Raw genomic sequence first — 27,619 nt, 5'->3', positions numbered from 1 at the left:
AACAATACACCTTGAAAATATAATTAGATCACTGTTATGGCTTGTGTTGAAGACTATAGAGAAGATAAAATTGAACAAAGAGTAAAAACTTTTTTTTTAATTATAAAGATTTTAACAATTAATTTTGTTCATATTTATTTTTGAAAGACCGTGCGAAGCGCGAATAAATTAAATAGTTAAATTTATAAAGCTAACTTAAATTCTCGCGAACTTTCATGCAGTTTCACTGATAGAATCAGTACGAGTATCTATGACAATCTTGATGAACTTCAAATTGCAAATATTTACTTGAACTAATATACGAGAGTCCAAATATTTGCTAATAAAAAGAGAGGTTGATAATAGTATAAGAGCACAATTTTCTCTATCAATCATTTCTTAATTATCAAAGAGAAAAAGAGGTAATTTACGAGTCCCCACTTAAGATGTGACCATGTCTTACCCTACTTTAATCCTTCGTGGGTCAACCTAGCGATTTGCTCATGCATATATTCTCTAGATGGAGTACTCGCAATTACTTCATGTTTATGTTATCGTAGAAAGAGTTAAAAAAAGATCTTGCTTAGTGCAACTCAGAAGAGAAGAGAATTCTCACTCTAAAAGAGCAAGATTGAATTCTTTCTAATTGGACTCTACAGTATAATCTCGGTCTAATAAGGTTTAATTTGTTATCTCTAATGTTGGTTTTGACCGTGGAGGCGTGGAAAGGTAATATATTTACCTAAGTGCTTATTTGGTTGAGGAGAAAAACGCCCCTCGTCTCACAACCTTACCCTTTCTTATCCAATCAAGCATTTTATTAGTTTCACACCTAGACCTTGCTATTTAACCATTAAGTAGCAGCTTGAATCTGTATAAGTTTAGAACATAAGAGTCACCACACTGGCTATTCTTGAATGACTGTTACACTGCAAACCAGAAATGTAATTTCTGGAACTGCAAACATTGTGTTAATTTCATGAGATTCATTCAGCCAAGGGAAAAATCTGACATCGGTCATCCAAAAGAGTTCTCGTCTCAATAGAAAGATCAACTGGTATCACCCGAACAGCTTGGGATCCAACACAAATAGAGCGGAACGAAGCAACTCAAGTAGACGCAATTGATTTGCATCTTCGGCATAAAGTACTGTTTCATATCTCATTGTAAGCAAGAATCGTAGCTCTTGTTAACTCACCACTGTAAAAAGTTAAAACAACAGATTCAGGGGTTCTTTGTTTTCAGTTGGGGGCATGACCAGAAAGATATAGAAAATGAATTAGGTTGAAATTTCTGCAATAAAAAGAAAATCAATGTGTGTACTCTACTTGCAGCAGCAAGCAATTGAACTTTCAACAAAGTGAAAAATTACCATTATGGAGTCTTCTCTCCATTGTCATCTGAGATGAGGTGTTCCAGTTCATCAATAATGGCATCATAACAGAAAAGGTATTGATCCTGGAACATACTATACCTTAGATATTCAGCATAATAAAAACTAAACAACTATAAAGGAAAACCATTGAGAATATTGGAACACACAAAGAAACAGATACTCGGGGTGAAAAGAACTTTAAAATCAAAAAGAAGATTAGTTGAGAATATGGAACATGTTTGTCCTGAGTAGAAATAAATTATCAGAACTTTCCCTCTGCATGAGCTGAGCAGTAAAAAGATATTCTTGTAGTCAGAGTTGTCAAGGACAAGAAGCATAGAAAAGTGCCAAGGTACGCTGTGGCTTTAAGTGCCAAGTGTAGACATTGAAATTTTAACGGATCAAGCTAAATCCTAAATTCAAGATACTATTCTAGGAGTCTATTAGGGTTGTATGGAGGCTACTCTACCCTAACCCTAGGTTCTCCTATAAAAAGGGTTACATATTCCCTTTGAAAAGATCTGGCAAATTGAGGCCATCTCATAAAATCCCATAAATTCTTGGGATATTCACAAAGAGATCAAGGCATAAAATAATGTCGTGATCTATAGATGTTCTTCTTGATAATCAAATACTTCAAGAAGAACATCCGCACAATCGACTTCCATGGATATCAAATAATTCAGAGAGGTCCGCACCATCCTACTTCGAGAACATGCAAATCCAGCCCTCAAATCACGGAGATAATCAGGAGAGAAGAATCAAGGGACAAACAGAATTGTACTCGCATAGTTTATTAATAAAATTATGTTTCTTCATATTTATATTGTGGTTGCAATTTATTTTTGTATCACAAATAATTTGTTGCAAATAAATTGGCACGTCCAGTGGGACCAATTCTGCCCTTCATCTCTTTCTCCTGTAAATCGGAAATTACAAGTCTCAAAATCAACTGTTGCGATGATCTTCAAAAATTGAAGAGATCTCAAATAATGTTCGCAATCTCGGGGGGCAATATCGTTTGTTCTCTATCAAAGTAGTTCTTCATCAAAGACGCAAAACTGTTAGAAGGACGCGCCTCGCCAAAGCTGCCAAACCGCAAGAGGGATGTACTAGTTGTGCCTCGCTAAAGCTACACAACTGCAAGTGAGATACATCTCCCCAAAGTTGCAAAGAACCACCGTCTGCAACCTGGAAAAAACTAAAGCAGGAGAGGAACCAATTGGACTCAATTCGAACTAGCTGTGGCATCGCCTTCCAGCAGGTTCCAAACATTCAGTAGCCTAAACGCAATCAAATGCAGTTAGCAAGCCGATTTTGTCTATGGAAAGAGGCATCGTCCAAGGTCCTTCAGATAAGCTCTAACGGCTTTGCTTGATCGGATGTGATTACTTTATTCAAAGTCAAAGCTATAATATTTCATTGAAATTATTACGGCCTGACAACAATAAAACAGCTAAAAAGCAATTGTATGAAGTGATTACTGTTGCAAGACCTTAATAAATTTCTTGGTCTAGTAATTTTTTTCGGGAAGTTCTCGTCAAGAGAAAAAGGAAGCATATAATTCAAAGTTCAGTCGAAGTTTGCGGGAATCAAATTAATTTCTCAAAAAAAAAAAGAGGTTCTTTGTTGCATACTTCAAGTCTTGTCTTTGAAGTTGTTTTAAAAGCCTACATCCCGACAAGTGTTGAAGTATGGGGGATTTGTAGACACTGAAATTTTAACGGATCAAGCTAAATCCTAAATTCAAGATACTACAAGAAGACTCTTGCAATTCTAGGAGTCTATTAGGGTTGTATGGAGGTTACTCAATAAAACCCTAACTTGGAGGCTACTTTACCCTAACCCTAGGTTCTCCTATAAAAAGGGTTACATATTCCCTTTGAAAAGATCTGGCAAATTGAGGCCATCTCATAAAATCTCATAAATTCTTGGGATATTCACAAAGAGATCAAGGCATAAAATAACGTCGTGATCTATAGATGTTCTTGATAATCAAATACTTCAAGAAGAACATCCGCACAATCGACTTCCATGGATATCAAATAATTCAGAGAGGTTTGCACCATCCTACTTCGAGAACATGCAAATCCAGCACTCGAATCACGGAGATAACCAGGAGAGAAGAATCAAGGGACAAACAGAATTGTACCCGCATAGTTTATTAATAAAATTATATTTCTTCATATTTATATTGTGGTTGCAATTTATTTTTGTATCACAAATAATTTGTTGCAAACACCAAGCACAATTAAAGAGTGGACTTTAGTGAAAAGAAGCACTAAAAAGGTTAAAAGAACAAACGAGATGCATGAAAAAATAACTATAACACAACCGCTAATTATTTGGACGAAAACATTGGAAGCAACTATAGTTAAGGTAAATATATGAAGAAGAAATAGTGTTAATCAAGTCCAAAAACCAATTAAATTTCTGATCTAGATTTGAAAAACAGTTTTAAGTTTCTGGTGAAGAGTGTTTTTATACTAAAATTTTAATTCTTATTCTTAATCACTAAAAAGGTCATTCATAATGCATTATTAACAATTAATATCACTTTGTCAACTTTCTTTTTATTGTCTAGCGTCGCCCCTTCAAGACAACGCCCATGGGTGATAAGGTGCATCTCTCGGTGCTTGGTATTGCCCTAGAGCGCCATCTAAGCGACACGGCGCGTTGAACTTGAGCTTCACCTAGTTTGAGGACTTAACCTCAAGCAAGCTTTTGACATCACTGCTTATAATATCCATGAAACATGGTTAAAGACGTACAAATAAGGACAAAAGAAAAGTAATACATAGTTTAGTAATGTTGTATGTCACAACTTCCAACATCTGGTTTCCTCTATTATTTTCAGGCGGTGACCAAGGAAGTGAAGCATGAAGGTCTTGCACAGCCATATTTTGATGACATACGATGTGAGTTAAAACCATAACTTACCCTTTATAATTTGGTTTATTAACACAAACTCACTACATTCTATACCAGCAATAAACTTTTCAGAAAATGCCATCTCCTACTTTAAAAAATCAGAAAACTTTTGCAGTATTGTCGCATATTAAAAAAAAATGAAAAGAACAAAAACAAAAACACCATGGAGAAGGAGCCGTACCATGGTCTGAACCATTCCAATTCGTTGAGACCTAAAGATGGCTACAGTATTAACAATATCCAGAGCAGACATATCTCCACCCAGTATTCTCTGGATGGTATTATGGATTGTGCAATATGTTCCTGTCCTACCAATACCTGCACTGTACCAGAGAATAAGGTGTCAGGCTATAAGAACAATTAATTACAGAATTTTAAAAGGCACACGCTACAGATAATGATGAAAGGAACCTGCAGTGTACTACAATTGGTCCAAGACTAAGAGGCACATCGTGTGTTCGATTCAGAATTTCACGAACAGCAAGTGTGTCCTCTGGAACTCCATGATCAGGCCATTCAGGATACTGAATGTGTAAAACATGCGAAGGTGGTTCTTCTGACTGGCACATAGCAAGAGATGCGGATCAGGCATGTATTCTTAGCTTCCCACAACACAGCAAATATACTAGTGAAGTGTGAGTTTATAACTTTATATAGAGATGGCTATTGGCGCTGTAAAATAGGGGGAATAACACAACCCGCACCCAATAGGTCAGATAATATTGGGAAAATGGGCTGGATCTTACAGGGAAGGTGTAACCAAATTTGAGGGAATGCATAGACGTCATCCCAGCATCTAATTGGCAGGACCAACCAGGTAACCTTCAGCTAAAACTACTTGGCGCTTTTCTAAAGCTTATCCAGCAGTGGTCTAAGATGCTTTGCGTTCCCTTGGGCGTTATGGAGGCACGGAGCTAACATCATGTTACATGATGAAAAAACTTCTTCAACCACAAGCTTCTGGAGCATTTAGCTATGCATGAACAAGTACTAAAAGAGCATAAACTGAGGTTTTGAGTTCCAGAGGCTCTGAAGGTGAACTCAGGCAGCAACAGTAAGCTCAACATTCTGGCAGCAACAGGATTTTTTCTTTCATCAAAACTCTGTATTTGGGGAATCACTCAGTAACTTACTCCTTGAAATGACAGCGAGAAAGGTGATGTCTAACAACAACAAACTCAGTGAGTTCCCACAAGTGGGGGTCTAGGGAGGATAGTGTGTACGCAAACCTTCCCCGGTTACCCCTACCCTGGGAGGAGAGAGAGGTTATTTCCTACAGACCCTCGGCTAAAGAAACGAGAAAGGTGATGTCTAAGAACTTTGTAATTAGTAAATGGAGAACCGGGTGTGTAGACATTACAGAAACTGTCTCAGAGAATGAATACCGGTGTCAATGGCTCAAGAGAAGGGAATCCATAGTCAAGAGATTGACAGTCAGCACATGGATCCTATTATGGATCTGTCAAAGGTTATATTAGCATCCCAAGGAACTAGGGAGATGCAGAGGAAATGAAAAGGAACAAGCATACTGATATTCCAGGTAAGGAAGATATGTGAGCATACTCATATTCCAGGGAGATCGAAGAAGTGTGATTATCATGCCAGAAATAATCCAGGAAGCTGGCTGAAGGGCATAGCTAGCAAGATATTTGCAGACAAGGGAAAGGAGAGCAACTGGTCGTCTCAGCAGAATTCCTATGCTGAAGCAGCAAAGTTAAATAGCTGGCCAGAAGTGAACAAAGATATCAGTTGCTTGTGAAAAGTATTCAGAAGCCCAGGTTAGCAAAGCTTCAAAAAGATAACAGTAATTTGGACAGAGTGATTGAATCTTCTAACCACATCTCTATCTTAAAGACTAGGCTAAGCAACAAGAAAGGTGGCAAAGCAAGCAGAGAAAACTGCCAAATTCAATCATCCTCCATCAACGATATCGGTTAAACAATCATCTTAAGCTGGTCCGGCACTCCATGCTCAACAACACAATAAGACCTTTTCATTCTTTTTTATTTCTTGTATTCCAAAAGGGCTGCCAACGATTTAGGATTTACTAACCTCAATATAGTTCACCTCCAGATTTCGTAATATTAAGGAGGTATCACTCGTCTTTATACATTTCGTCACAACACATATATTGCCAAATGTTCTAGGCCCATCCTCTGCCTGAAAGTAATCCCCACACTTCACCGTCTGCATTTGTTTTCATCAACGGAGAGGGTAAGATAATAAACTGCTCAAACCAAATATAGGTAATGCTTAAATAGACATGGCGGCTAACAAGTCTTACAATAGACAAAAGAAGGAAGGCATAGCATTTTTATACTCGTCATAAAGTTATACAGATGAGGGATAAAGGTCATGATGCAAGTACATCTTCCTACCTTTTCATTGCTTCCATTTATCTGCTAAAGATTGGAAGCGCAAATTGAGAGAACATATGAGACATAAATTTCAAATCAAGAGAGGCAACAAGGCTTTTCTACATCAGAATTCTCAAATTCCTCCAAAGATCATCATATGATCTATTGGTCAACCTGGAAGTCCTATCCCACAAAATTCTGAGACAACACTACTGTATTAGAATGAGCATGAACTTATTGAGGCCTCGGGGTGTTTCTAAGATCCTCGTGAAGTTTAAAATGAATATGCAGAACAAACAATGTCCCAACATAATGAACAGGAAACTCCTTTGCTGAAAGAGAAAACTCTAATTCAAGCCGTTTGACTTGAATTCTAATTTGATCCTACAGATGCTAATTCTTATAGCAGCAATTGCTCTCTCAAAGCTATATATTTATATCTAAAATCACAAACTTCTTGATGCATACTGTCCTTTGACGTTACTCAAAATCCACTTAGAATACTTAATCGAAGCCAAGCTCCTGCATATTTGAAGAAACTGAAAGATGCATAGTTGCAGGAGGAACAAGCAAGGTTTATATCAATAACTATTTTTAGCAATTGACATAAACCTTAAACCATGACATCCTGCTCCAGGTTGGAGCGAAAAACGAATGAGGAAAGAACACAAATAAGAAAATGAGGACGCTAATTAGTAATACCAACAAGTGCCTTCCAGTATCCCAGGCTTAGGAGCACTAGCAGTAGAATGAAAAGAATAGAACACGATTTTTTTCTCTTCAGCCTCTCCATGCCCTTCTTCCTCACTTTGGTAAAAAAAAAGGAGAAAATAGTTTGAAGATGAAAAGCCAATACTCAACAAAGATCCATTTGAACTTTTTTTACAGCATAAATATGCCAGATCCACTTTACAGAGGAGGTTACAAATGAAAGAAAACAAAAAGGTAAAACCGCATGTTGTTTCTTTTGAGAAGCAAATTATAGATCAGACTATTGTCACGAAATGTTAATATACTTTGGTCGCAAAACAAGTAAGTCTCGGTTCAGGAATATTAGTTATTATCACAAAGGTTACCTGGTTGTCTAAACAGTTGAATACCTTGTAATTGTCAACCAATCGTGTAAGCATCACAATCACAGGACAGCGATTCTGAATAATCATTTCCCAGAAGTCTTCAAAGGTGTGTGGTAGTGGACCTTGTGTTGCAATAAACCGGGACACCCTTTCAGATATCTTCAGCCAAAAAGAGCAGTATAAGTGGTAAGAAGCAGAATTGTGTTTTTATGTTTTATGCTAATAGCTCGAGTGGGTGAAGTATCTCTTTGAGTAATTTCAAGTGAAGGATGTAGGAACCCACCGATACAAAGCTTGCATTGATATATCCCCTAGCTGAAGGTCTATAGTCTTTACATGGGTCCAAAACGACCCTACTATTGTCAACTGAGAGCAATGAAGCTTGATATAATTAATTCAAAGTAATGATACATTTTAAAAGCAAGGAAATTAAACAGACAACTGATTAGCATACATGGCAGAACATCAGTATAACGATTTTTGCTGATGTTTGTGCTGTCCAAAGCCACCGAGCATCTACTTTTCATCTCTGAAGCTTTCAACCTATTTTTCTGAATCAAAGGAGCTCGAGTTTAAGCATGTCACCAAATGAAGCAGAATAACATCATAGGATGATGCTAAATAAATAACAAAGAGTCAACGACAACAATAAAGCAATAAGAATTTCTGAAGATATAAGAGAACCACCATTTGATATAAATCAGCAAGATGAATCTTTTGCTTTAATTAAGATATTGTACTTTATGCTATCGAGATCGTTTAGCAGAACCGCCACCCAAAACATCAGAAAATGAGATACTTTCGTATCTGAAACTATTAAAAACTGTTTCAAAAAGGCAATTAGACCATCTACCTCACAGCATTACCCCGTTTTCCCTCACAATATATTTCCAATTTCTCTGTTTCACGAATTTATTTTATGTGTATAAAATTTAAGGACGTCGTTAACCTGAGTTGATGACTTGCGAATACGAGGGGTTCCTTGTTAGCCCAACAATCAATATGAAATTTCAAACATTTTGATCTTGTCCAAGACTATAAACACATTGGATACATCAATGTACTTCATGTGTGGCACAGAACATTTAAGGGTATCACGTACCTATTATTGTCTCAAACTTTTGTGGCCTGAAATCCGACTTTCTGTTTCATGATACATTCAACAAACTCTAAAGAAATGTTCAATACTTAGCAACAAAATTATGTATACATTAGCAACATATTTATTTGGTAAATACTCCATAGAGGCATTGTTCTGGACACAGTATAAATAAAGAGGGCACAAACACTACTTTCTCACACAAGTCTCCTCTCTTTCGGTGGTATCTGTAACCAATTATCTTCCTTCATAATTTTTTTTATTCCTTTTGATACAACAAAAGTTGTGTTTTAAGAGTCATTTAGCTTTTTTAAAAATCAGTAAGCCTCATTTAGCTCATTAAGCTAAACATTTGTTAATCATGGGGGCCAAAAGGCTGCTGCAGTCATTTTTAGCACATATTATTAGGCTAAGTTACTCAAATTCTTCACTTTCGGTGCCGATCTGGGTGTGGTGTGGGTGTGGATCTGCACCGGATCTGGTAAACTGATTTTGGGTACTTTGACCAAAATGGAAGGAGAAATTCTAGACCGATACAATGATTTCTGAAATCAAATCAAAAGCTAGGGTGAAATTGAAGAAATGAAATACCTTATATAACTTCTATGTCGGTCCTTTTCCTTTTATCTCCTTCTTGGATTCTCCCCTTGATCAATTTTTTCTTCTTCTCGAAATACCTTGTAAGCTTTCCACATAATGTCAATTTAGATATATTTTTATAACTCTACTTTAGATACTTATTTTTAGCCGAATATTTGCACCCGTATCCATACCGCAAATCTTAAAAATTTAGATTATGAAGGATCCGACCTCTAGATCCGCACCCATATTGGACACCCGCACCCGAGTCCGAGCAACTTAGTTAGTAGGGTGAACACCAGCATATAAGATGATAGATAATATCTGCTACGAGAACTTATTTCTACCGATTTGTAACGTAAATATTGGAAATATAGCCCCAGATTAGACCCAAAAAGCACAAGAAGTCTACATTTTCCTTGGTTTTGGCGAAGAAACACATATTCATACACCTATTACCAAAAATAGTGACGCTTATGCACCTATGTCGAACTTATAAGTTTGTATCCGTCCTATTAATATGGGCTAGAAGAAACTTGTATCCATCCATTCGCGGTGTATTTCATATACCCAAGGATGTGAATCATGTGACCTAACAGTTTGAAACTGTATGAAAACCAAGCGAGATCAGGGTTCAAATCCAATATAGGCAAAACAAATTAGTTGATTTTTTTCTCATTTGCCTAAACGCTGGTGGATATATTGTCAAATAACTGTATTGGTGGAAAAACACAGGTACCTGATAGGCTAATTGAGGTTGCACACAAGATGATCCGAACATTATCATTATAAAATAAATGTGTATAAACTCCATAGAGATATGTGTTAGTTTGTGTGTACACAGTTCACATTTTTTGTTTAATTCAAATAAGAAAGATATCTTGATGCACCTATTATTAGGAAAAGCTAATAAATATACTGTTACCAGAAAAAGAAAAAAAGGATAAATTTCACGTTTCATTTTATTTATTTTCATATTTTTTTCTTCCAAATTCCACCTCTCATTTCTTTTTTACAAGAATATTATAGTAAACATACAAGCAAGTCTAAAAATTCCAAACTGGTTTTAATAAGTGGCCTCATGCTAAGATTATGTCCAATTCACAGATTTCTAAACTGGTTTTAATAAGTCGCCTCACGCTAAGATTATGTCCAATTCACAGATTTCTAGCCACGGCATCTGCTGGAATTCCAGTCTCAACTCCACGTGCTTCAGTTTTGGGGTTGACGGTGGATTAAGGAAAAGATACAGCATACAACATATACATATTATATAGGGGAAGGGCAGGGGAAAATGCTTCATGAGATCTACGGTTCAAAGGAAGAGGAGGGGCGAATTTGGCCGTGTTCCAGAAAAACTTGTTCAAGTGTTTATTTTAATTTTTTTCGGAAAGTCTTCCAGAAATATTTCATGCAAAACTTCTTGGTAAAGAAGTGCCTTTTTAAAGAATTTTGGAGTATTCACAAAACTTCTTATAAAACAACCAACCAAAATGTATTTTGTTTCGGACGGCAAGAAAAGTTTACCAAGTAACTTTTCAAAAAGGTTGTCCAAACCAGTGTTGTAAATAGCGAGCGCTACGTCGCTAATAGCGTGTGGCGACGCGGCGCGAGGCAGTAGCGCTATTTTGGTATGTTGCGTTGCAATTCAGAAAAAGCGTGCGCCTCTGCCTGTGTAGCGAGAGGCGCTGCGAGGCGAGAGGCGCTGCGTAGCGACGCTATTTGGAAAAAGAAGAAGAAAAGGCAGTGACAGTGAGTAAAATACAAAATTAGGACTTGGGTTTTCACTTCTTCTCCTTCAGCGACCGTTTATCAGCAACTTCAAAAATTAGGGCTTGGGATTCATCTTCTCCATCATCAGACATCAGCACAGTAACCCAGGTATGTTACTTTCTTTTCTTTTCTTCTTCTTCTCCTTTCTTCGTCTTCTATTTCAGCTGTCTTTTTCTCTTTTCCTTCGACACTTCGATTTCGACCATTGCTGTCTTCTTCTTTGTTCTTTTTCTTCTTCTTTCTTCAGTGATCAGCTCCTTCTTTCTTTCTTCCTTTTTCTTCTTCTTGTCTTATTTTTGGTGCTCTGTTTTTCGATAGCAGCAGAGGCAGAGCAGAGCAGGGGCTCTTTCTTTCTTTCTTCTCTTCCTCTTTCTTCTTCTCTTATTTTTTTTTTGGGTCTGTTTTTCGACCAGCAGCAGAGGCAGTAGAGTCTCTTTTTAGGCTCTGTTTTTTTGCTCTGATGAAACTCCGAGGATGAAGAAGATGATAGCCAATATAATGCTAACATTCATGAAGTTCTAGAATTTGAAAATCTTGAAGAAGAATAGATGTTGCTTGTTTTAGACTTTTAGACTTTAGTTTATGAATCTACTATGACTATCTATTGAGTTTTTAATTTTTTAATTGATATATTTATTAATATATTATTGTTATTGAATTTTTAGTTATATATAAATAGATAATATTTTATGCTTTTGTATAAATTGTCGCTTCACATAAAAAAGGCGAGCGCTTCGCTGCGCGCCTCTCGCCTCAGTGAAGCGGGCCCTCGTCGCTATTTGTCGCCGCACGCTATCCAAAACACTGGTCCAAACAGGAAACTTTATGAGATCTGTCAATAACATAATCCTGTAATGGTTAAGAAGATGAGTTTGGCCATTTATACAAAATAACATCTTTAAATCTCAGAAATTGTCATGGTGACAGAAATCGAGGTGCTTATGGATGGAGCAAGGGGACAAGAACACTAGATTCTTCCACAAGATGGCAAATATACATAAGAGACTTAACTGCATTGACACGCTGGGATCAAATGGGAGGATTTTGGAGGATGAAGAAGACATTAGCAATGAAATCCTAAGATTATATGAATCTTTGTACAAAGTCTCAAATCAATGGAGACCTTCTTGGAGTCATACATGCAAGCTCTTTCTGAGAAAGAGATAATGTGGATGCAAAGACCCTTCGATGAGGATGAAATTTTGGGTGTTTTAAAGATTGCAATGGGAATAAAGCACATAATCAGGACAGTTTTGCCATGAAATTCTACAAAGAATACTTGGGTACTATCATAACTGACCTTATTTTGGCCATAAACCATTTCTACTCTCAAGGCAGGTTCGAGAAAAGTCTCAATGCATCCTACATTGCTCTTATTCCAAAGAAAAATGATGCCAGGGAGCTAAAAGACTATAGACCAATTAGTGTTACCGGCAGTTTCTACAAGGTGCTGTCTAAGTTGCTCGCTAACAGATTTAGACCAGCCATGGGTAAACTGGTGTCATCTTCACAAATGTCCTTCGTAAGAGGAAGACAGATTGTAGATACCTCGCTCATTGTAAATGAGTTCCTTGATTCCAGACCCAAGCAGGGGAGGTCCGGAGTTCTTTGCAAGCTAGACATCGAGAAAGCATTTGACAATGTGCACTGGGACTTTCTTCTCAACATGTTAAGAATAATGGTGTTTCAGTGACAAACAGATTGGTTGAGTACACTTCTGCATATCCGCTGTCAAGCTTTCCGTTATTCTAAATGGTTCCCCTAAATTTTTTTTTTTTTTTTTTTTGGGAATAATGATATGAAGTGTTTCACTAGTAATCAGTACCAAGATGGTACTGAAAAGGTTACAGAAAAGATGGTACCAAGATTGTTGCCCCTAAAGGTTTTTTTGCAACACAAAAAAGTAGGCAAGGTGATCACCTTTCAACTTTCTCATTCAAATTGGTTATGGAAGGTCTAAGAAGGATGCTAACTAAAGTAGAACTTCAGGATTGTATCGAGGGCTTCAACCCAAATGTGAGGAATCTGGGAATTTCATCTTACTCATACTTTTTTTATGCAGACGACTCTCTAATTTTTTGTGAATCTAAGCAGGAACAGATTCTTCATCTCTGATTGATGCTCTTATTTTTCAAAGTGGAGTCTGGATTACATATAAACTATACCAAAGAGTGTCCTCTACCCAGTGAATGGTATCCCCAACCTACAGGAAATTGCTGAAATTCTGGGCTGCAATGGGTTTGTTTTCAACCAGATACCTGGGTCTTCCTTTGGGAGCAATTTGGGATGACATCTTGGAAAAATGTGAAAGAAGTTGTCTTGTTAGAAAAGAAAATACCTTCCTCTTGGAAGTAGACTCGTGCTGATTAACAGTCTCGACTCTTTGTTTCTGTGGCAAAAAGGTTGGATAAACATTGGAGAGATTTCTTATGGCAAGGAAACAGAGATCACAGAACATTCAATCTGGTGAAATGGGAAACAGTAACCTTAGATAGGGAAGCAGGGGGTCTTGGGGTCAAAAATCTGAAGATCCAGAACAACAGGTTACTTCAAAAGTGGCTTTATGGAGATCTACTATTGAAGCAAAGTAAAATGGACTTTTGAACCCCTAGACAACCAAATTCACACTTCCACACAATCAAAACAGCATTGGAAGCACATTAGAGCACACTGGCCTTCCTTTCATTCCAACACATCATTTCAAAGTGGAAATGGAGAAAGATCATGTTTTGGCAGAATATTTGGCTTGGTCATGTATTCTAAGAGAACAATATCTTGCACAGTCCCAAGTAATAAGATTCACAGAATATTGGTCATATCATGGCTGGAATTTCAGTTTCGCACGCAGTTTAAGCAATTAATTGGGAGGTAAACTATCATCACTATAGCTCCAGATCCATAACAACACACCCTTATTCTCCAGACCTGATTCTCTATTGTGGAAACATGATACTAAAGGAAAAATTTCAGTAAAAGATTGCCGCAAGCAGCTTAGGGACCTTTTTGCCTCCTTGACACCTTCCCCCTTCGGCCATGGAAATGCATTTTGAGGGACAAGGCACCCTTGAAGATGGAGTGTTTTACTTGGCTGGTTGCTCAAGGAGTATGTCTAACTCGTGAGAATCTTCAGAAGAGAGGGATGAATATGTGTAGCAGATGCTCACTATGCGAAAGGCAGAATGAGAACATCAACCACCTTTTTTCCATTGTCCAATTACCAAATAAATCTGGGATCTCATCATGAACATTTTGACGATTAATTGGATTATGCCAAGGAAAAACAAAAGACTTGCTGCGATGTTGAACATTAAAGGATTAGGGAAGGCAAGAATGAGGACTTGAAACTCAATTCCTTCAGCTGCATGGTGGACTGTTTGGAAGGAAAAAACCACAAGAATGTTTTAGAGCAAAATTGAATCTGTAACTATATTAAGTATAGATGCATGTCCGTATATTTTTTGGGGGGTAGCATGGTTATGCAAATGATATAGACGTCATGATAGACATTTGAGTTCATTACACATTTGGTGGTGATGCTGCCCTGAAAATATCTGTAAAGTACCTTCTGGTTGCTGACTTTTTATACAAATACCTTATAACAATTAAATTTTTTTTAGAGGTAGTCAAAAGCAAAAAGCAAGTAAAAGCACCAAGTTATGTTGGAGCTTTAAGCATAAAGCGCAATTAAAGCGTGACCTTTAGCGAAGAAAAGTGCTAACAGAAAAAAGGAAAAAAAAAACTAATAGAAATCCTTTGCAAAAGAATGTAACTATAAACACAAATAAAAATTATTCGAACAAAAATGACAAAACATACTTAAGCTATATGTATGTTGCCGTGCCCTTTAAGACAAAACCCACAAGTGAAGGTGAACTCGCATTAGCATCTTGATGCCTACACTAAAGCCTCCAATTACGTGAGGCGCAATACACAACCTGGGCTTCACCGAGCTTCCGGCTTAACCATGCTTTAAGCTAACCTTTAACAACACAGGAATGTTGTGCCTTGTCAGTAGTGACTAGTGAATGACAACTAAGAAGCTAGATATTAAAAGCCCAATTAGCAAAATTGAGAAGACTAAGATTAAAATATGCCATTCTTTTCGTTTTGACAAAGACTAAAAAATGCCATTAAAGTAGATAGAACAAGAAATACTGAAAGAAGCTATAACTTGAGACGTTATCAAGGTAGCATTTCCAGTATAGACAACTTAGAATGACCAAGGCAAGGAAGACCTACCGATGCACCTATTATTGAAAAGAGTAACGCTCATGTACCTATGTCTACCTTATATTCTAGTGTTCACCCTACTAGCATGTGTTAGAGGTACTCCTAACACGAAACACAAAAACACACCAAGTTAACATTTTCTTTGTTTTTAGCCAAGAGAAATCTATTGATGCACCTTATGCAAAACTTCTATGTTTATATCCGTCCTATTAATGTGGGAGCTACGAGAAACCTGTTTCCATCCTATCATGGTAGCAACTACGGTAAATACCCAAGGATGTGATCTAGTGGTCGATGAAAGTGCATGAAGACCATGGGGGACCAGGATTCAAATCCCAGTAGATGCAAAAAAGCTACTCCCTCCGTCCTAATTTATGTGAGACTCTTTCTTTTATACTTAGTCCCCAAAAAATGGCCTCTTTCTTATTTGACAACTATTTGATAGAACAATTCTTATTTTACCGTTGTAGGGTCCCACTTATGTAAAAGCTACTCCTTATTTATGTAGAAAAGTTGATAAAAAGTTACTAGTAAAGGACGGTGTACTTTTCACTTTCATATGTTGGCAACCTACTTTTTCTTTACACAAGTTGTTTTTTCCTTTTGTCGATTTATCCATTAGTTACAGTTCACAGAACAAAAAAAAACGTGAATTTGCCACCTACTTTTTTGCTACACTAATTTGTTTTTTCTTTTGTCAATGTTTCTTTTCCTATCCTTTTTTCAACAACAGACTCAGTATATTCTCAATAGGTGGGATCTGGGGAAGGTAGTTCGTACGCAGACCTTACCCCTACCTAATGAAGGTAGCGAGGTTATTTCCAATAGACCCTCGGCTCGGAAAAGGTACGAAGAAGAAGGAGGAGGAGAAGGAGAAGAAGGAGGAGAGGGGAAAAGCAAGAAAAGGAGGAGAGAAGAAAAAGAGGGAGATAAAGGATAAATAGTACCAAATAATAACAACAGGGAATACAATACCTGATGCGAACAAAACCACATAACACAATAAAGATCTAAGAATATGAAGGGACGTGTGTACTACTAGGACTATCTGTGAGCAATTAAGAAACTTCCAACTACCTACTAATCCAACTACCTACTAACCTTTTCTTCATTAGGATAGAAGGTTAGTAGGTTGCATAACTATGTTTAACCTTTTCTTCATTACTTTCTTTCAAAAGCTACTCAACAATTGCTTTACGTTCTTCCAGATTTAATCGTTTCAGTTTGATAATTGGGTCTACGGGAGATACAACACTCATTTTATGCCTTAAAGATCAGTGCTACATTACAAGAAGAAGAAATAAAAAAAATAAAGGAGGAGATGATTAACCAAATTTAGTGAGATAGATCGCAAACTTAAGCTAGGTAAAACTCAAAGAGAGAAAAAAATAAAAGACGCGTAAAGTAAATAAAAGAGGATATTTTTCTGCTTGTATACATTCCATCACTTGTTAAAATTTCAAAATAAGCAAAAAGTTTGGTGCCACTAATAAAATATTAGAGTCCTAAGCCCAAATTATCAATTTTGGCGGCTATCAGAGAACAAATTGACAAACATAATAATAAATTCACAAATTAATTTTGGGGTAATCTCACGAAGAGGTCAAAGTATGGGTAAAAGAGGCACACATTAAACAGAGATGGTAGACATACTTCCTTAAACTCTTGAATGAAAAGAGGGACAGGAATATTGTGTTGGGTAATTTGGAGCACTCAGAGAGTCATCGTAATATTGGGTATTGTAGGCGTATTAAGGCTGAGGAGGTGGAGGGGGCTATGTGCAAGATGAGCAGGGGAAGAGCGACCGAACCAGATGAGATCCAAGTGGAGTTTTGGAAGAGCGCATGCATGGCAGGTTTGGAGTGCTCACTGAGTTGTTCAATGTCATTTTTAGAACAGCAAAAATGCCCGCAGAATAGAGGTGGAGTACAATGATTCTGTTGTACAAAAACAAGAATGATATCCAGAATTGCAGCAACTATAGGGTATCAAGTTGTTAAGCCACACTATGAAAGTTTGGGAGAGAGAGGTGGAATTGAAGGTGAGGAGGAGTGTGTATATCTCTGAGAACCAATTCGGATTCATGCTGGGTCGATCAACTACATAAGTTATTCACCTTGTACGGAGATTGGTAGAGCGCTATAGGGAGAGGAAAAGGGACTTCAATATGGTATTCATTGATCCAGAAAAAACGTACGACAAAAGTCCCTAGGGAAGATCTATGGAGATGCTTGGAGGCTAGAAGTGTTCCGATCGCCTACACAAGAGCGATTAAGGACATGTATGATGGAACCGGGTAAGGACGGTGGGAGGAGATTTAGAACACTTCCGAGTCGTGATGGTTTTCACCAGGGATCAGTACATAATTCGTTTTTATTTGCCGCGGTGATAAATGAATTGACGCACCACATTCAAGGGGAGGTGTCTTGGTGCATGTTATTTGCCGATGACATAGTTTTGATTGATGAGATGCGAAGTGGAGTTAACGATAGGCTGGAGGTCTGACGACATACATTGGAGTCTAAAGGTTTCAGGTTGAGCAGTACTAAAACAGAACACTCGGAGTGCAAGTCCAATGACGTTACTCAGGAGGCTGACGAGGAAGTAAAGCTTGATACACAAGTCATCCCAGGAGAGATAGTTTCAAGTATCTTGGGTGATTGACGATGATGTCACACATCGTAGCGTAACGGGGTGGATGAAATGGAGGCTCGCATCCGGTGTCCTATGTGATAAGAATGTGCCACCAAGACTTAAAGGCAAGTTCTATAGAGTGATTATGAGACCGACTGCATTGTAAGGGGCGTAGTCTTGCCCAGTCAAGAACTCACATATCCAGAAGATGAGAGTGGCGGAAATGTGACTCCTGAGATGGATGTGTGGCATACTTAGAGGGATAAGATCAGGAATGAAAGATATCCGGGACAGGGTGGTAGTGACCTCCGTAGTGGATAAAATGCGGGAAGCGAGACTGAGACGGTTCGGGTGTGTGAAAAGGAGAGACCCAAATGCACCAGTGAGGAGATGTGAGATGTTGGCTATGGTGGATTTTAGGAGAGGTAGAGATAGGTGATTAGGCAAGACATGATACATTTTCAGCTTACCGCAGACATGACCTTTGATAGGAGCAGTGAAGGTCGAAAATTAGGGTAGGAGCTTAGTAGGTAGTCGAACGTTCTTCCTTTCCATACCAATAGTATTAGTCAGTGTTGTCAAAGGCACGCTTAAGCCCTGAAGCGAGGCTTAAAACATGTTGAGCGCTTCGCTTCGCTTTGTGGGCGCTTTAGTGTCGCATCAAGGCTCTAAGGCATATTTTTCCTTGCCAATGAGTGTAATCCTGAAAATGCGACATTAAACATTTGATATTTCACTTTATCGTAATTATTTTCAATTTCTTTGTCCATATATTTGTTATTCATGCTTATAATTATTAATCTTGGAATACATATACATATTTTTACTTTTTCTCCAGTTGCGCCTTTTTCATTAAAGCCCACACTTTATTTGCACTTTGCGCTTAAAGCCCTAGGGTGGGGAGTTCTTGGAGGGAGGGAGCCAAGGGTCTATCGAAAACAGCCTCTCTACCCCAGGGTAGGGGTAAGGTCTGCGTACACACTACCCTCCCCAGACCCCACTAGTGAGATTATACTGGGTTGTTGTTGTTGTTGTTGCTTAAAGCCCCAACGGGCCTTAGAGTTTTCTTGCGCTTTTCGCCTTTGATAACACTGGTATTAGTATGTATTCTCGTATTTTCTTATTCTTAGGTTCCTATTACTACCTTATGTGTTTTTCGTTTCAGTCCTTATTATCTTGTTATTGTTATTGTTTCGTTTTCATGGCTTCTACACTATTGCTTTTCCTTCCCATTACTATTGTGCTTATACTTTTCTTGAGCCGAGGGTCTATTGGAAACAGTCTCTCTATCTCCACAAGGTAGGGATAAGATGTGCGTACACACTACCATTTCTATACACCACTATGTGGGATTACAATGGGTATGTTGTTATTGTTGTTGTTGTCTTTTCTTAGAATCGCAGGTGAAATTAGGAAGAAAAAATTTGTTTACAAGTAAAAAACAAACCTGATTCGTCGAGAACTCTATTGATTTGTTGTCACTTCTTCTATTGAGAGTGTAAGTTAGTTACTCCATCATGTAGGAGATAGAGAGATAAAGATGGAGAAAAGAAGTGAATTTGAAAATGTTTTTAGACTCTATAGCTATAAAGTACATTAATAAGTTGACACCACCTTATGAGGAGAGAAAAGTCATTGATTTCTTTATCATGTCAGAGTTCTTTTTCTATAGTCGTGGTGTCCGGACCAGCTTGTGCGTACCTCGACTAATTCCACGTAATACATGCTACCTCTCGCTAACAACAGGTACCAGGTAGCTTTATTCACCAAGGCTTCTATTTTGTCTATTTAAAAATTTACTATTCCCTTCGTCCCAATTTATGTTACGATGTTTGACTAGACAAGGAGTTTTAACAAACATTGAAAGATTTTGTAATGTTCCAAAATTATCCTTATTAATAAATATTAAAATCTTAAGTAGAAAATAAAAGCAACTCTCATATGATTAAAGAAATCAATAACATTTCTCTTTCATCATAAAGTGGTGGCAACTCATTAATGTATTGTATAGCCATAGAATCCAAAGATGATTTCAAATCTACTCTCTCTCTCTCTCTCATACACGAAGAAGTCTGCAACTCACACTCTCTAAATTGAAAAAGGTGACCACACATTAATAGAGGTCCCGGCAAACTAGGTTTATTTTTTACTTGTACACAAATTTTTTCTTCTTGATTTCACCTGCAATTCCAAGAAAAGAGATTACCCAAAAATTAATTTGTTAACTGTTATCACTGTGCTTTGTCAATCTGTTCCCAAGAATCGCCGCCAAAAATAATTTTTTGAGCTTAGGACTCTAAATTTTTGTCAGTGGCGCCAAACTTTTTGCTAATTTTGAAATTTAACAAGTGAAGGTGTGTATACAAGCATAGAGACATCCACTTTTATTTATTTTACACCTCTTTTATTCTTCTCTCTTTGATATTTATCGCACTGGTTAATCACCTCTTTCTTTGTTTTTCTATTTTTGTCTTCTAATACAATCGATCTAAAAAGAATAAAATGAGTGTTGTATTTCCAGTAAAACCAATCATCAGAACTAGTTAAACTTGGAAGAACGTCAAGCAATTGCAACGTGACTTTTGGAAAAAAGTAATGAAGGAACGGTTAAACGTAGTTCTATAACATAAGCTCGCTATTTTGTTCAAAAAATCAAAAATTACTATTGAACGTTTTGGAAACAAGGCAAATCATCCGTTGCTTTTAGTAATGTGTTAAATGTGTCTTCAAACCATGTGCGCAGAGTTAGGAATAAACAGATACAAGTCGACATTAACCAATTCAAAGAAACTATATTTTGTCGTCGAACAAACATTTAAGCTCTAGATTTGCAATAAACAAGACAAAATTAACTATTTTTCGGCATGTGAAAGAAAGCACCTACATACCAATGCCATGAAGACTCACTTAACCGAATAAAACAAGGTGTGAGTGCGATTTTGCCTCTCAATGATTGATCTTGGTACACACCATGCAAATGTCATGTTTACAAATATGTTTAATTATATTTATATCTAAGAGAAATGGTTTTACTTTTTGAAAATATCAAAGGTACTACCTGCTTTCTGAAGAAGATGAGTCTAATCCATATCATTCTTACAGAAGTAGAAATTTTCTGGCAAAGATTATGTTTATGGTTGTTGTTGCGCGGCCTAGATTTTATGAAAATGGAATCGAGTTGCTTTCAAGAAAATAGGAATTTCTCTGTTTGTAGTTAAGGAACCAGCTAAGCGAAATAGCAAAAATCGAGCAGCAAGACTGTCGAAGCAAAACCTATCTGTGACTAGAGATATCACGAGAGCTTGCTAGATAGAGAAAGTTATTCCAACCATTAGATCAAAATGGCCAGCTTCAACGACAAATATTCTAACTTTTATCCAACAAAATAATGCAAGACCACATATTGGTGTTAATTATTTGAAATTTACTGAAGCCGCTCAACATGGTTGATTGGACATTAGGCTATGCTTTCAATCCCCTAAAAGCCCTGATTTAATATTTTGGACCTTGAATTTTTTAAAGCAATTCAATCTTTTTAGTATCAAATGGCCCCTTCAAATATCGATGAATTAGTGGAGGTTGTTGAAAGATTTTCCTATGAAACGGAAGCTTAACAGCTTAATCATGTATTTCTAACTTTACAGTATTGCATAATTGAGGCGACGAAAGATGATGGTTGCAATAACTACAAAGTGCCTCGCGTGAAAAAGAAAGACTTGAAAGAGAGTACATCTTCCACTTCAACTTTGTTATGATGTTGATATTGCCAATCAAGCTTTAGCTCTATTGCAACAATGATGTGAGTTATTACTATGTCAAGGTTATCTATTTTTGCACACTTTGCTTTCTACTGGAACTTGTAGGTTTAACATGTTAAAGTTAGAATGTAAATTTTGCAAAGTGTGTTGGGAGTAATATTATTGTGTATAACCTTGGTGATATGTCCATAATTGTAATATTCTTTTTCTTTGGGGTCTTTAAAGCTCAGGCGCAAAATCGAAAGAAACAATAAGAAATCTTCACCAAGTTGAGAATACAGAGCCAAAATATAACAAGAAAGTGTTTGTCGATAATGTACACTTCAGTGCATACTTGAAGCATGAACTTACTCCAAAACACAGAAATCACCATAATGCTTCATTTCTCAAATTTGTTAAGGAGCGGACATTTAGTATGACAATATGGACTATGAACTAATCTGAATCCTAATTGAGTGAATGGAACAATTTGAAGGTGGAAAAGTAAAAAAAGGCAGTAAAATTTTAAGCCTCTTATAGTTTTGCTATAATCTAATATATATGTTTATTGTATATGTAAGTATGTATTTCGGTATGGTAATACCAAGACCAGGGGAGGATTTTGGGGGGAAAGAAATTAAGGCTTCTATATATTATATTTTGAATTGGTTTGTGGGGTTGCCGTTCAATTCCCACTGCCACATTCCCTTTTAATTTTTTCTTTCTTAACCCCTCACGAAATCTCGCCTCTACCATTGACCAAGACCTTTAAAAACGGAAATTAAATGCTATACCGGCCAAAATAGAGTTTTTAGCCAAAATTGTCCCTTATGTTTGGGGGTAAGTTTAACTTTGTCCTTTATCTATTGCCCTGAGCACTTCTTGTCCTTTAAGTTTGCTAAACTTGAGCAGGTTTTAGTCCACTTAAGAGTTTTTAGCCAAAATTGTCCCTTATGTTTGAGGGTAAGTCTAACTTTGTCCTTTATCTATTGCCCTGAGCACTTATTGTCCTTTAAGTTTGCTAAACTTGAGCAGGTTTAGTCCACTTAACAAAAGACCCAAACTAGTGGGTAAAAAAACTTTCAGTACTCAAATTTTGCAGAACCGATGTAGTGAACCTAAACCTGTTTAACGTGCCGGGTTGACCCGGTTCCGGACCGGCGCGGTGAAAGTGGACCGGGTAGGGCTGGGTTTGGGGGGTTAGGGGTAGGTCCGTATATATTTTTTTACCAGTTAACCGGATCGGTCAAACCCGGTCAATGAAAGTTACTTTTGAACCGGTTAACCGGACCGGCCCGACCCGGTTCAATGACTATTTTTTAAATTTTTTTAAAATTATCACACTTGTTTCTATAATCTTAAAGGTGACAAAGGGGTGGGCCGGGTCAATTTTTCATCGGATAGGCCCGGACTAGTTAAGCCCGATTTTAAAAACTTGGCAACCGACCAAGATTGGTGACCGACCGATCACTATTTTTCTCAACAGGGCCGGTCCGGTTAACCGGTTCAACAGTAATTTTCATTGACCGGATTGACCGGTAAAAAAATATATACGGACAAAACCCCCAAACCCAGCCCTACCCGGCCCCCTTCTACCAGTCCGGGCCGGTCCGATTTACTACCGGTGTAGGCCGGTCCGGAACCGAGTCAACCCGGCCCGTTAAACAGGTTTAGGTTCACTACATCGATTCTGTAAAATTTGAGTACTGAAAGTCTTTTTACCCACCAGTTTGGGTCTTTTGTTAAGTGGACTAAACCTGCTCTAGTTTAGCAAACTTAAAGGAAAATAAGTGCCCAGGGCATAAAGAACCAAGTTAGACTTACCCCAAATATATATAAGGGACAATTTTGGCTAAAAACTCTTAAGTGGACTAAACGTGCTCAAGTTTAGCAAACTTAAAAGGACAATAAGTGCTCGGGATAATAGACAAAGGACAAAGTTAAACTTAACCCCAAACCCAAACATAAGGGACAATTTTGGCTAAAAGTTCGCCAAAATACGAAAATTTCAGTTAACATCCAATTAAACATCAAATATCAAAAGGTTTTCCAACGAATAGATGAATACTACAAATTGAGAGAGAAAAGAAAACCTGCAAAGCAGAGAATTCTGAGTCAATTTTGCCAGGAGAGTGACACCTTTTCTCCTTAAAGGCTGTGAGCGCTTCCAAACAGTAACTACGCTGATCAGGCGACAGCACAATTCTCTTTGGAACCGAATCAGCAGAGAAATCCAAAGGTTTTGTGACAGTGCCCGTGGCAGTAGCAGGCTGCTCCGTGGAAGTGGTGGCGGAGGATAAGGGATTACCGGCGGCAGCCATCGCCGATCTCCGGCTCCGGCTCCGAACTGATACCGCGCTACCCGTGGCTCCGAAATTTAGTTTTTAATTTTTTAATTTTCCCCCTTTTGGGTCTCAGTAGTAGTCTGCAGCTGTCGGGAAATGATGCTGTCGCCACCTGAATTTATAGAGTATATCTTCTTCTTTTTTTTCGTTTTCTTTTTAGCTTGGTGATGAAGTAAATAGAAACCGTTTAACGTGTGCTCATAAGGAAAGTAAATTTCATGTGATATCTAAACTAATTTATAGTACAAAATATTTAAATTAAAATTTGCTACTAAAATATACTCAAAGTACAAAATAACATAAGTACCGACACTAAAAGTATGAATTCCGACACTTTTATGAGTTTGTGATACAAAATAACATAAGCAAATTATTTCAAAAATAAAACTCTCCAAATACTAATTTTTAAAAACCCATTTACCTTGTTCCTCAATTTTTATTTGTTTATTAATTTATTTCTTTTTGAGTAAAGTGAACAAAACACGTATAATATGTACAACAACAATAATCGAGTAAGGCTGTTTCTGATAGACCATCGCCTCCTTCCCTCCAAAAATTCCCCACTTTACTCTTGGGGTAACTCGAACTCACAACCTCTTGGTTGAAAAATCTTGCCTATATGAAACGAGCAAATAATAATTAATTATTTTGACTGCACCTCCTAGTTTAAATAGGTGATCCGCATTTTTATAACTAAACATCATCTTATTTGGGAAAGTGGGAGAGTGTTTATTCTTAGATTGATTTTATATGTGCTTCGTAATTTGTGGACCATCTCGAGGGAAAACGGTAGTGACAATTGAACCTCAATTATGTAATTGAAATTCATTATCATTGTTCTTTTGTAGTAGCCAATAGATAGCTTAAGCAAGTGATATGACCAGGCCTTTAAGCGTGGGGACTTAATATATAGGGTCATTACTCTCTTTTCTTTATCTCTAAGGACAGATTAATGATTATTGGTCCTCTCATATTATTCTAACATAGCCTGCCAAACTTGGAAATTCTTCATGAACTATAATGTTGGATTCGTCGATTACTTCTAAAATTTCAGAAACAAAGGCACCATTTTTTATTTCTTTTTTCTCTTTCTAAGGGCTTGTTTTATAAGCCATCTTGTAATTGAATTTGGAGGTAACTAAATGTAGTTATACAATTTGGCATGTTTAATCAAATAATTAGTTGGTATAATTGATAGAGGCCTATTACACTCTCCAATTCTCACGGGTGGCTATAGATCCGCACGTACAACTCACGTGCTGCAAGGACAATTCACGTGCCAATAATATCAATACATGGATCCGCACGAACAACTCACGTGTTGCATGGACAATTTACGTGCCAATAACATAATCCGCCCGGCATAGCCTCAGGCCACGGTCCAAAATATCATAAAAAGAAACAAAGCAAGTATACATGTATATAATGAATGAAATAAGTTTCTCCTATCCTTGGACAAGTATAAATAGCATGCTAAGTGTAGGCATGTGCCAAGTATGCTATCGTAGCTCAATCCGGAAATTTCATCAATGAAAGGCATTTATCAAGTTCGTTTAGGGATTAAACCTTTAAGTAGACTCATCATGGCTCAATTAGATCACATAAACGATTACCACATGTTAGATATCGAATCTCAAATTTTAACAGTCATTTCTGGGCTTATAGGAGCCCGAGCACAACCCCACATGAATATACAATTCCAGTGCTCGCATATGGGATCATCCCCACGCATGTGCGCACCCAAAAGCACGTGGCTATCACAACAATTCAGGCAATTAGTGCCTCAACCGAATTTAAATATGATACTTACCTCAAGAAACTTGAATCACTAGCAAGCCCTTGCCTTGCGAATCGGCATTTGAACGCCTCGAATCTAGCCATAAACAATGCGATACAATCAACACAAGCTAAAGGAATCAATTTTATAAGAAAATACTTAATCCTTAATCAAAAGTCAAAAAGTCAACTCAAAAGTCAACCCCGGCCCACATCTCAAAATTCGGTAAAAGTCACAAAATATGAACACCCATTCAACCACGAGTCCAACCATACCAAAATTACTCAAATCCGATACTAAAATATGGATCAAATCTCCAAAATTCAGCCTAAAGACTTTCCTCCATTTTCCCCCAATTTTCAACCCAAATCACTAATTAAATGATGAAATCAAAGATATAAACATGGAATTTAACCAAAATTAAGTAAGAATCACTTACCCCAATCACTCTCTTGAAAATCTCTCAAAGAATCTCCTCCCACTGAGCTCCTAAAATCAAATTGTAAAAATAAACTCAAACCCTCGTTTTAAAATATTTAAGTTTCTGCCCAGGCGCTATGCATTGCGATCGTGGAACCTACGTCGTGATCGCGAAGAACAAATAATCTCAGCTTCCAAAATAGTCTACACGTACGCGAAGACAGTACTGCGAACGCGATGCTTACCCGACCTGACTCTTCGTGAACGCATGCACAACTACGCGATCGCGTAGGCTTAAAGCCTGATGCCCCAACTGACCACTCCTTTACGCGAACACATGAACCATCTCACGTTCGCGATGACCTGAGACTCTCAAAGCTTCGCGAACGCGAGCCTAATATCGCGAGTGCGAAGAATAAATCACCACATGCTAGCAACAACTCTTCGCGATCACGTCCCTTTCTTTGCGATCGCAAGGAAACCATATACACAAACACGAGAAAACTTGCGCTGACCTCTAAGTCCAAAATTGATCCCTTAACCATCTGAAACTCACCCGAGGCCCCCGGAATCTCAACCAAACATACCAACAAGTCCCAAAATATTATACGAACTTAGTTGAGCCTTCAAATCACATCAAACAACGCTAAAACCATGAATCGCGCATCGATTCAAGCCTGATGAACTTTTAAACTTCTAATTTCTACATTTGATGCCCAAATCTATCAAATCACGTCCGATTGACCTCAAATTTTGCACACAAGTCACAAATGATACCACGGACGTACTCCAACTATTGAAACCCCAATCCGAGCCCGGTAACTACAAAGTCCACTCTCGGTCAAACTTCTAAATTTTCAACTTTTGCCATTTCATGCCTAATGCAACTACGGACCTCCAAATCACTATCCTGACATGCTTCTAAGTCCAAAATCACCCAACGGAGCTAACAGAACCATCAAAACTCCGTTCCGGAGCTATTTACACACAAGTCAACATCCGGTCAACCTTTTCAACTTAAACTTCCAACCTTGAGACTAAGTGTCTCAACTCATTCTGAAACCTTTCCGGACCCGAATCAACTACCCCGGAAAGTCACATAGCAGCTATAATGCATAAAATGAGTAGTAAATGGGGGAACGAGCCTACAACTCTCAAAAACGACCGGCCGGATCGTTACATAAATTGGCAAAAAAGCAACAAAAAAAAAACAGAAAAAAAAAGAAGATAAATAGCAATCCTTAACTATAGACGATGCCACATCAGCTAAGGGAATTAATTTTATATATATATATATATATATATAT

At 37.6% G+C, this 27,619-nt stretch overlaps 1 protein-coding gene across 5 annotated transcripts; it reads right to left on the bottom strand.

Annotated features, from left to right (window-relative positions):
• Window positions 1-775: 775 nt before the first annotated feature.
• Window positions 776-24,321, bottom strand: LOC104115676 (protein-tyrosine-phosphatase PTP1). Of its 5 annotated transcripts, none has more exons than XM_009626353.4 (9): window positions 23,864-24,321; window positions 8,173-8,269; window positions 8,002-8,084; window positions 7,743-7,877; window positions 6,338-6,472; window positions 4,697-4,845; window positions 4,467-4,608; window positions 1,352-1,437; window positions 776-1,179 (listed from the first exon to the last, which is right to left on the bottom strand). In XM_009626353.4, the coding sequence occupies exons 1-8, from the start codon at window positions 24,089-24,091 to the stop codon at window positions 1,354-1,356; spliced, it is 1,053 nt and encodes a 350-aa protein (XP_009624648.1). In that variant the 5' UTR covers window positions 24,092-24,321; the 3' UTR covers window positions 776-1,179; window positions 1,352-1,353. The 5 variants fall into 5 exon arrangements, with proteins under 5 accessions (XP_009624648.1, XP_009624647.1, XP_009624646.1 ...); XM_009626352.4 differs by having other exon boundaries at window positions 776-1,128; window positions 7,719-7,877; window positions 23,864-24,279; XM_009626351.4 differs by having other exon boundaries at window positions 7,719-7,877; window positions 23,864-24,278.
• Window positions 24,322-27,619: the final 3,298 nt, after the last annotated feature.

Source organism: Nicotiana tomentosiformis, chromosome 4 (assembly GCF_000390325.3).
Source record: "Nicotiana tomentosiformis chromosome 4, ASM39032v3, whole genome shotgun sequence".
NCBI classification, from domain to species: Eukaryota; Viridiplantae; Streptophyta; class Magnoliopsida; order Solanales; family Solanaceae; genus Nicotiana; species Nicotiana tomentosiformis.
This window is presented reverse-complemented; position numbering and strand designations above follow the sequence as displayed.